The following is a 10,874-nucleotide window of genomic DNA, read 5'->3' as shown; positions in this document are numbered from 1 at the left end:
AGACAGTCGATCTCCCGGATTTCTTTTAGTATTGTCGACGGAAGCTATAAAAAATTTATTTAAAATACAAGTTATATATTTTTTTAAGTACATTAATATTTAAAAAATATAATATTATGGAAAAACAACCTGTTGGTCTAAAATTATTAATTCATTACAAAGTTAAAAAAAGTGGTATACATAATTTATTAACTGTAGACCAATATGCTTTTCTGAAGAGTGTGCTAATCTGATGTTAACATCATAACTGATGTTAATCTTACATCATTTTGCCTTCTTTGTTAAGCTGTGGTGGTCTGTTTATATGGTGGTTGTAGTCAAGGGCTGCCAGGAGAGTCCTTGCCTCATAAACCGACGGCGAGAAACTGAATCGCTTACTTGCATACATCAGGATGTGGTTGTGAAAGGACTCCAGCTGACAGGTAGATCTGTGGAAATAATTTCCGAAGAATTATACCACATACTGTAGGTCTTCATGGATCCACCCGTACTCGAAACCAGAGGTCCGACCCGGGACCCGAACGGTTCTGGGTCCAATATTTATGTTATCTGGGTAGGATCTTTCATAATTACAGTGGGTCTCGGGTACATGTGTACCAATAATCAGCATACACTAGGCCCTCTGTGGAACCAGTTTGAGACTCCTTGTATAGCAGATTACATCACAGTTTGATTAATTTACAAAAAAAGTTTCCAGTGTTTACATACACAGTTCATTATTAGCCCAAAAGGTTTAGTTATGCCCTTTATTTTTCTACATGGACATCAAACATTAGTTAACATTGAAAAAGGCTTGTGGTAACTGAACTGTCTGTTTCAGCAATCGCTTGTTGAGCACAATCTTTTCTAGTGCCTTGTGAGCCTGTGACCCACTCTCCAGCCATTCCTTCTCCTGATTTTCTGGCAGGCAATCATGCATGCATTGGCCAAGGTACCATTTGTGCTCATTGGTAACAGGGTGGAGCACACTGCTCCAGAGTTTCTACAAGAAACAGACAGTGGAACAACAAACAAAACGTTGATGAATAGTTTAGGTTTTATGATGTTGTACTTTGTGCGCTCTGATCTAAGGCTGGCAGTGTGTCAAATGATTGAATATTGACTTCGGAGTCTGTATGTATAAAGTTTTTGCAATACAAATTAAATTTTTGTTAGACTTCCCATGTGTGTGCAAAGTGCTTTGGATTACGATTCTTGAGGCTTTTTCATTATCAATTTTGGGTTTGTTTATGGTCAGTCTATCCACATGATGAAATGCTTGTTTCTCAAGGCTTCCTCAAGACAGTTAACAATACTGTACTAAATGTAAACATTTATGTAGTTACTTACAAGATTTCATAATACGAATTCGGTGGTATTACTTACCCGGAAATGCCCATCCGTCTCTGCCGTCTTACAACAGTACCAGAAGTGGTTAACAATGTCTTTTGTCCACTTCAGTAGTATCTTTTGCCCTGACAGCTGTCCTGCCTTACAATGCAAAAACAACATATTTAGAATATGATTGAGAAATATGTTTAAATGTAGGGATGCACCGAAAATCCGGCCACCGAAAATTTTCGGCTGAAAATGGCATTTTCGGTTTTCGGCCGATAGACTTTTATCACCGAAACAATACGGCCGAAATGTTATGATGACGCAAACAGAAACCGCGACCTGCACGTGCACCTGCATAGCGCAGACCACGAGCTCCCCGCGACATTCACTTCACACCAGTGAGAACATTCTCTCTCTTCTTATTCCTTTATTCGCAGCACTAAAGCGTCTCCTAACAAAGAGATTAAGACGGACCACGAAGTGAAAACAAAGAAAAGTAGAGTCTGTTAGCACATGTCTCACTGAGATCTTTTCGGATCCTCTGCACTTCATCGCGAATGTGCTTGATCCGCGTTATAAAGACCGTTACTTGGATGCGGAAATAAGGCAGCGCGCACGAGAAATGATCCAGGCCGCGCTGGATGCGGAGAACTCGCGTGGAGACGGAGAAGCTCCAAGCGCAGGAGACCAATCAGAGCGCAGAAAAAAAGAATCGTCTTTGCACCAGATGAGGGGCATGCACCCTCAGTGTCTGATATGTTCAGTGGAATTCTGCAAGAAAGTGCCTCAAATAATAATAATACGTTGGCTATTTTGTTCTTAGGCTACTATATATGTGACATTATATATATATATATATATATATATATATATATATACACACACACACACACATACATACATAATATCAGATTGTAGCCATTTTTTCTGCTAGATTTTCTGCTAGATTTCTGCTTTAATTTGATAAAAATGTTTATTTATGCCCTGAACCTATTTAAATACACTCTCTCAAATATTTCTCAAATGTCAGGTAGATGACAAGCTCAACTGCTCAACAGCTAGATGGTTATCTGTCTGAAGTCCCCATCCCCAGAAGTGATAACAGTCTTGCCTACTGGAGAAGTAATGCACTTTCTAGTCCTACAGAGAAACATTTCAAATGCACTTCACCTAAATGCACTTTGTTTTTATGAGAGAACAGTTAATTTTAAAACCTTTCTGCAGACCAGTTGGCCTGTACATTATTATTTAATATACACATGAGTGGGATACATTTTTAGTTTGAATTTTATTTTAATACTGTGCATTGTTGCTATTGTGCTTAATAAATATTTGCATAATTTGTAATTATGTATTTTTATGTTTTTTTTTTATAATTTATGTAATTGTAATTATCTTTGAAACTTTAATATTAATTTATGCAATTGCAATGTCTTAATTTTAGTAAAGTTAGTACACGGTCATAGCAATAAATGCAATGGTACTAATAATTGGCATAATTTCTTTCGGTGTTTCGGTTTCGGTTTTCGGCCTTGGTTTTCTCTTTTTCGGTTTTCGGTTTCGGCCAAGAATTTTCATTTCGCTGCATCCCTATTTAAATGTCCATACATCTGAAACTTCAAAAATAGGAAAACCCACTGTAGTGATCTTCTTGGCCAGATTCTTCGCTCCATGCCACATATCCCATGAGTGAAGTACTCCAGATTCCTTGTATCTACCAGAGTTAGGATCTTTTAAACAAAACAATAACGAGACATTTAGAAGTTAATACATGCAACAGATAAATCATACACATCTACTAAACATAAAAAGGATTTTACAGTTGTACTGTAAATAATACCAACTTACTCATAAGAGAAGAAATCTGAGTGTGAGCATCCGTACATATATCTGTTAGAAGCTTTATTTCAGTTAGAAGCTTGTCCATGGTTTTTACAAAAGCCTCTCTTTCCATAATGACAGAGGTTCGCTGGGTCTGCCTTTTGTCAACAGTCACAACAGATATGATTTCCTTTGATTCGTTCTCCATCATGGTGTAGGTGCAGTACTGTGCACAGTGTCCTGGACTATCCATTCTTCCATCTGCTGTAAAAGTCAAACACAACAATGATTTCAAAACAAGAACTGAAATGACAAACTTGAAAAATACAAGACAAGATGAAAGAAAAGCGAGATAAAAATGGATAAGGAACCTTGTAATTTTTAAAAATCGAAAAAAAAAAATTAATTACCAAATACTACATTATGATGTGAGGATTCTGCACACAGAATTTAAGTTTTGAATTTCAATTATTTGAAGAAGCCAGGGGACATACCTAGCACAACAACACTGTCCTTATCCTGCAGCCGTTGGATCGCTGTAGATCTCTTCCCTTCCCAAAATTCCTTGATTGCTCCTAGGCAGTAGGTGTCTTGAATGTTAAAGAATAAGTCCTTCCCCACAAAGCCCATATTCATATACTTGAACAAGTGGGAGACTTTATAGTAGTTATTCCCAGACAGGAGTATGTTTGTAGCCATCATAAAGTCTCCTGCCTGAATCCCATATTTTAGTGTGGGCTGTGAGTTCCACCTCCATATTTGGTGACCATTGGAACATATCTGTAAGATACCAAAAAACTATTTCGATTGGTCGACATGTGTCCCCACCATAGTTTTTCATTTGTATAGATGTGTGTTTGTATAAATAATAAAAAAAAAAAAAAAAAACATAAATGTGTTTGTCTGTCAGGGACAACATTGCATGATCACAATATGCTTATTAAAACTTGAAGGCAGTTACTGAAGGAGTGTGTGTGTGTGTGTAAGAGCACGTGTGTCACGGCTTACGCTGCTGGAAGGAACACGGAGCCGAGGGATAAACGAAACAAGGATTTATTAAATCAAACATAGGCAAGGTAAGTAGCAAATAACAGGTGGCAAATGGCAAGTGGCAAGTAACAGGTAACAAGTGGACAAGTAGACAAGTAGACAAGTACCAAGTAGACCCGACCAAACAGAACTGAAAGGACAAGGCTTTTATACAAGGGATAATGGGGAAACACAGGTGGATGGCATGACTAAATTAACAGGGACATGGAACACATGCGGAAATGACTAGACACACCTGGGAACTAATCAAACCACACACGGAAGACAGAAACTGGGTCACAGGGGCAAAAACACACAAAATGAGTCCAGGTGTGTGACAGTACTCCCCCCTCCCGGTAGGTGCGTCCTCGCACTGTAGAAACAACAAAGGGAGGCGTGGGTGGGAACTTGGGAGGAGGTTCCGGTGGAGGACAGCCTCCCAGGAGGGGGCCAGCAGACAGGGACCGCAGAGGAAGGAGCCAGGGAGGAGATGACGGAGGTAGGAGCCAGGGAGGAGACAGGAAGGATCTGAAGCAGGAGGTACCCAGCAGGACCCAGGCCACAGCCATAACGGCCCAAGGTGGGGCCGACGGTGGAAGGAGCCATGGAGGAGGAATGGTCACCGACTCCAGGGACTCGACCCACGGCAACGGAGCAAGTGGAGGAGGAGCCCGAGGCGGAGACGGAGAGCCGAAGAGCCAGGGTGACGGGGAGGAGCCGGAGGTCCTAGGCGGAACTGATGGCTCTGGTGACTGACGCGGCGATGTGGATCCGGAAGGCCGCGGTGAGGCCAGAGTGACCGAGGACTGAGGTGTAGCCGAGGGGATGAAGGAGCCTGACGGAGCCGGAGGGACGGAGGGATGAGGCGAAGCCGGAGGAGTGGAGTCCCGAGGCATAGGATGGACGACGCCAGACCAAGGCGGAGCCGGAGGGACGAGGGAGCCAGGCAGAGCCTGCGGACTGCCGGGCCACGGCGGAGAGGAAGGAGCTAGGAGCCATGGTGGAGCCGACGGGTCAACGGGCCGAGGCGGAGTCCAGGCCTCAGAGGCTGGAGGCGGAGGTGAGGGAGACGCCGACCAAGGCGTCGCTGGAGGATGGCGGTCCCGCTGAGCTCGCACCACAATGATGGTAGGCTGAGGGCGAGCAGAGGGGCAGCCAGACGACAGCGGAGGAGGAGGCAGGAGTGGGTGGGAGGGTGGGAATTTTGGAGGAGCAGGCATTGGAGTAAGCTCTGGGGCTGGAGCCCTTCCTGGGCTTAACGGAGGATCAGGAGCCCGTCCTGGGCTTAACGGAAGGTCAGGAGCCCTTCCTGGGCTTAACGGAAGATCAGGAGCCCGTCCTGGGCTTAACGGAAGATCAGGAGCCCGTCCTGGGCTTAACGGAAGATCAGGAGCCCGTCCTGGGCTTAACAGAGGATCAGGAGCCCGTCCTGGGCTTAACGGGGAAACAGGAGCCCGTCCTGGGCTTAACGGGGGAACAGGAGCCCGTCCTGGGCTTAACGGGGGAACAGGAGCCCGTCCTGGGCTTAACGGGGGAACAGGAGCCCGTCCTGGGCTTAACGGGGGAACAGGAGCCCGTCCTGGGCTTAACGGGGGAACAGGAGCCCGTCCTGGGCTTAACGGGGGAACAGGAGCCCGTCCTGGGCTTAACGGGGGAACAGGAGCCCGTCCTGGGCTTAACGGGGGAACAGGAGCCCGTCCTGGGCTTAACGGGGGAACAGGAGCCCGTCCTGGGCTTAACGGGGGAACAGGAGCCCGTCCTGGGCTTAAAGGAGGATCAGGAGCCCGTCCTGGGCTTAACTGAGAAACTGGCATAGGTGAATTGGAAACCCCCTCATTTTGACCCATTTGGCGCTCCACATTTTGCTGCCTCGTGGTGGGCAGTGTCGCCGGCTCTCGCACCTGGTCTGACGGGTTGCTCTCTGGCTCTCCGTCATCGGTGGGCACGGGCTTATGCCCCGTACCGTGGGGAGATTGTAGGCTGGGCTCTGGGTCCAGAGTGGACCTGGCGAGATCCTCCATTGGGCCGACCGTGAGAGGTGACCCATTTCTCACCAGATTCCACTATGAATGCGGCGAAATCCTCCCGAGGACCATCTTCGGGCGACAACGCTCTGCACCTGGAGTTCAGGCTGGCGTGATAAAAGGTGCAGAGCGCGTGGTCCGGGTAGCTGGTGGCATTAGCTAGCCAGAGAAACCGTCTAGTATGGTCCTCGAGAGAAAGTCCCTCCTGCTCCAGCAGGAGGAGGAGGTATTCGGGGCGATAGAGGGGATCCATGACACACTACGGAAAGAAAAAGACTGTGAAAAAAAGGAAAACAAAACGGAGGGAAAACACGCAGTTTTTAACTTTTTAGGTCGGGTCTTCTGTCACGGCTTACGCTGCTGGAAGGAACACGGAGCCGAGGGATAAACGAAACAAGGATTTATTAAATCAAACATAGGCAAGGTAAGTAGCAAATAACAGGTGGCAAATGGCAAGTGGCAAGTGGCAAGTAACAGGTAACAAGTGGACAAGTACCAAGTAGATGAGTAGACCCAACCAAACAGAACTGAAAGGACAAGGCTTTTATACAAGGGATAATGGGGAAACACAGGTGGATGGCATGACTAAATTAACAGGGACATGGAACACATGCAGATATGACTAGACACACCTGGGAACTAATCAAACCACACCCGGAAGACAGAAACTGGGTCACAGGGGCAAAAACACACAAAATGAGTCCAGGTGTGTGACAACGTGGTGTGTGGGAGAAATTAAAATACAATATGTACAAAAATAAATATATAAGTGACTAAGTGGAACATGGTAATGTGTGCAAAATTTCACATTCTCACCACAAGATGGATGTTCCTTATGAAACAAAAACTAAATGGTTTGTCAAAATGAAATGTAAGTGAATAGTTTACATTTATATGATCTTGTGGTATAAAGATACTTTTTGACTCACCCATTCAATGATTGTTCCTGTGCCTGTAGTGTCGTCTACCGGTTCTCAGAAGAATCACAATCAGTCAGGGGTTTTCTCTCAGAAGAAAAGACTTTATTTCCAGGAAAATAAAGTCGAGAGTCCTTGCAAGGAAATTTCCCGAATGTTATTTGGTATCTCCTTATATACACTATATGGGGCGTTTCCACATAGTCAAACTTTTCCTTACGTTTAAATTTTAATTACTCCCTAGAGAGTTGAGACCTATTCGTAAAGAAAACCCCATTGTATGTATTTTCCAGATGTTTCCTATCTGGGGTCAGGATGTTTTTCCTGCAGACAGGCACATTCTTTTCACACCCAAGCCATATGTTTATAATGGAATCAGACATATATACATATATGTGACTAGGTTTAATGTGATTTTACTTGACTGATACAAATCTCATTAATAAAAATCTTCCACATATTCTCCCCTTTGAGACTTAGTAAGTCTCACATTTGATTATTCTTATCCAGAGTGCTACTCCATAATCCAGTCATATTAGTTACACTACCTAGTGACTAAATAAGTCACATTGTATTATCACCAGTGACTAGATTATGAAATTCCACTCTGAGGGATTACTGGACCAAACATCTCTCTCCTTTTTTGACGAGGAGGGAGTAGAAGAGCCAGTCTCCCTAATTCCTTCTTTAATAGTACACAATGTTATAAGCGTGAGCGTGCAATTGGTTCAGCATTTGCCTGTGGTTATCACAGTTATGTATAAAAGGCATAAAATACATAGATTACATCAATAATTGAATATCACAAGATTATAAAAGTTGATCTTCAGTTCAGATACCTTATGTATCGTAGAGAGCCTCCCTGGGCCGAAGTTAAACTGCCACTGATATGGAGGGTATGGTTCACCTTTAGACATCTTCATCATCCTCGTTAGAGTCAATAGAACTATCATCAAAAGTTTGCTCATTTAAGTTCAGTTTGTTTAGCCATCCTTCATAATATTCCTCCAGACTCCTTTCAGTGATCCTTTGTTGATTATTTGGGACTTTTATCACTTCCATTTGCTTTACAGTAGCATTGACGATTAATGATCTTAATAAAGGTAATACACAGCAAAATAATAATCCTCCTATTAATATGGCAACTCCTAAAAACATTCCCAGTTTAGTGAACCATGCTCCCCATGCTCCAGATTTCACATCAATCCAATCCCAAATGTGTTGGTCTCTTCCGGCATTTGCTGTAACTTCATTTCTTAATTTTTTAATTTTTGTCATAACTTCACTGAAAGCTCCTCCAGGGGAAGTGTTATTTGGGATAAATGTACAACATTGATCTCCAAACATAACACAAACTCCTCCCTTATCTGCCAAGAACCAATTAAGAGCCTGTCTGTTTTGCCATGTCATTCTACTTGTTGCATGCACTTGGTCGCCTAATAAGGTTAACGCCGTATCAGTATAATTAATGAATCTTTGTTGATTATAATAAATATAATTAATCCACTCTGTATTTTTGTTTGGTGTGATCCAAACCAGGATTGACTCAAAACCTTCTTTTATTTCATTTCTGGCCTTGAATTTATTAGGAATTCCTCTTGGCTGTCCAATTGTGTCTAAATATACATTGGGATCTGGCTCGTATCCTCTTTTAATTCTATTGTCTTCCTTGTTTGTGTTCTGTTCTGTTCCCCATTGTGCCATGTTAACTTCTTGAAGTAGTCGTACTCTTACACATATACCTTTCCATCCAACTGGTAAAGAAGACAATAATATTTCACTTCCACAGATCCAAAAGAAATCTGTTGTTATTAATGATTGGTCTTCATAAATTTCTATTGGAGGTAAGGCTATAGCTTGATTTTCACATTTTTCAGGTGCTATCTTACTCCTTTGGTTGTTCCGAATGCTAAAAGTTCTGGAGCTCTAGAAGGAACTCCTGATTTCCAAGAATTTTTCTTATCTATATACCAAATAATAGCACATCTTCCTTTGAATTTGCCCACATCTTGGGTTCCTTTTGGTTTATGGAAACACTCATATTCTTGTTTATAATCTATGCTATACCATTTTGGAAATACTTCCTTTTATTTTTCAATTTTTATATTTTGACCGATATCTGAATACTGACACCAAGATCCCCAGAGTGGTCTGAAGAAATAATCGGTTAATTTAGGATTTCCTAAAAATCCTAGGCATTCAGCAATACAATATGGCCTGGTAAAATCTGTTAAATGACAAAAGTTTCTCCCAAATTGGGCACATTTTAGGTAGTCATATGGATTTGGTATGGCTATTAATTTGTTTAACGGAGATTTGGAGCACAGCAAGCAATTTTCTTTTCCTGTTTCTTTAGCTGTAAAGGCTGCCGATTTATACCATTCATTATTTTGGGCTATATCCCATAATGCATCAGTTTGACTAATGTCTTCATCACCTTGAACATCATAATCAATGTCTCTACGATTTTTGATTATAATTGGTTCTCTTGAGTTAATAACATTGTCACTTTTGTTCAAAGGTTAAAAAGTCAATTGAAGGGAAGTCAGGTTGCTTTCTATTGGTTGAGTTTGAGTCTGCATTATGAGATGCATTAGGCATAGGAAGGTCTTCAGACATGTTGTCAGACTCATTCTCTGTCCTCTCCAGTTTGTCTGACAGGAGGAAAGAAGCTCCTTGTGTATCTTTTGGTGAGCTCTCGTCAGTTTGCACTTCATCATGTGTCTCTGATTTTTCCTCATTGCTCTCTCCTGCATTGTCTGGTTGTCTGTTTTCCTTTCTTTCTGCCTTTCCTGTGGGAACTCTAGTACAGTGGTTTAGATGATACCAGGTTGTGCTTCCCTCCACTTAGACTGCTGTTGGAGTAGCTCTCACCACTGTGTAGGGTCCTTCTCTCCTGGGCTCATTCCATTTTCTCCGGAATACCCTCAGATAAACTTGGTCCCCTGGAACAACTGGACAGGCAGTCTCCGATTCCTCTCTAGGCTCTTTTCTTTTTTCTTGTAAATAGATAGCTTTATGAATGGCAGTTAATTTCTTCATATAAGAGCGAAGTTCCATTTGTAATTGTTCCAGAGGCGGTCCTTTATAGGGACCTCTACAATATGGCACAGGCATGGGTCGACCCGTAAGCATTTCATGCGGTGTTAAATGCGTGTTTCTGTTAGTTTGCATGTGATAGCTCATTAGTGCGAGTGGTAATGCATCAATCCAATTAAGTTTAGTACTTTCACATATTTTGTTTATTTTGGCCTTGATAACTCCATTAACCCTCTCCACTGACCCTTGTGATTGAGGTCTATAAACGCATCCTAGTCTCTGTTTTATTCTTAATTGTTGCAATACTTGTTTCACAGTTATTTGTATGAATGCCGACCCATTATCTGAACTTATTTCTGATGGAATTCCAAATCTAGGAATTACCTCTCTTGTTAGAAATTTTATTACAGTTCCTGCTCCTAAATCTGCGGATGGTACCGCCTCCACCCATCTGCTAAATCTGTCTATGATAACAAGCATGTATCTTTTGCCTTGTACACGCTTTATCATATCCACATAATCGCATACAAGATGTTTAAAGGGGCCTCCAGGTGTTGGAATATGGCCTATTGGTTTCACTATGCCTTTTCTTACATTGTATTTAGCACATACTTCTAATGTGGACAAAAATTCATCCACCATTGCATATAAATAAGGAGACCAATATCCTTGCTGTTTAATTTTTCTTACTACTTCTCCCCTTGCACAATGGTCAAAACCATGTGCA

General features: G+C 42.4%; 1 protein-coding gene across 1 annotated transcript; it reads right to left on the bottom strand.

Moving 5' to 3' along the window:
- Nucleotides 1-772: 772 nt before the first annotated feature.
- LOC132158984 (uncharacterized) lies at nt 773-7,139 on the bottom strand. The gene is made up of 6 exons (XM_059568631.1): nt 7,121-7,139; nt 3,633-3,918; nt 3,166-3,402; nt 2,956-3,047; nt 1,366-1,470; nt 773-982 (listed from the first exon to the last, which is right to left on the bottom strand). The coding sequence occupies exons 2-6, from the start codon at nt 3,838-3,840 to the stop codon at nt 773-775; spliced, it is 852 nt and encodes a 283-aa protein (XP_059424614.1). The 5' UTR covers nt 3,841-3,918; nt 7,121-7,139.
- Between the last annotated feature and the right edge of the window lie 3,735 nt (nt 7,140-10,874).

This window comes from Carassius carassius, chromosome 15 (genome assembly GCF_963082965.1).
Source record: "Carassius carassius chromosome 15, fCarCar2.1, whole genome shotgun sequence".
NCBI lineage: Eukaryota > Metazoa > Chordata > Actinopteri > Cypriniformes > Cyprinidae > Carassius > Carassius carassius.
This window is presented reverse-complemented; position numbering and strand designations above follow the sequence as displayed.

Excerpts from the sequence above, each read along its gene's own strand:
- LOC132158984 (XM_059568631.1), bottom strand. The coding sequence starts at position 3,840 with ATGATGGCTACAAACATACTCCTGTCTGGGAATAACTACTATAAAGTC. Across the intron at positions 1,471-2,955 it reads TGGCCAAGAAGATCACTACA|GCAGGACAGCTGTCAGGGCA; the intron begins GTGGGTTTTCCT and ends TTGCATTGTAAG. Across the intron at positions 983-1,365 it reads AGACGGATGGGCATTTCCGG|AAACTCTGGAGCAGTGTGCT; the intron begins GTAAGTAATACC and ends TGTTTCTTGTAG.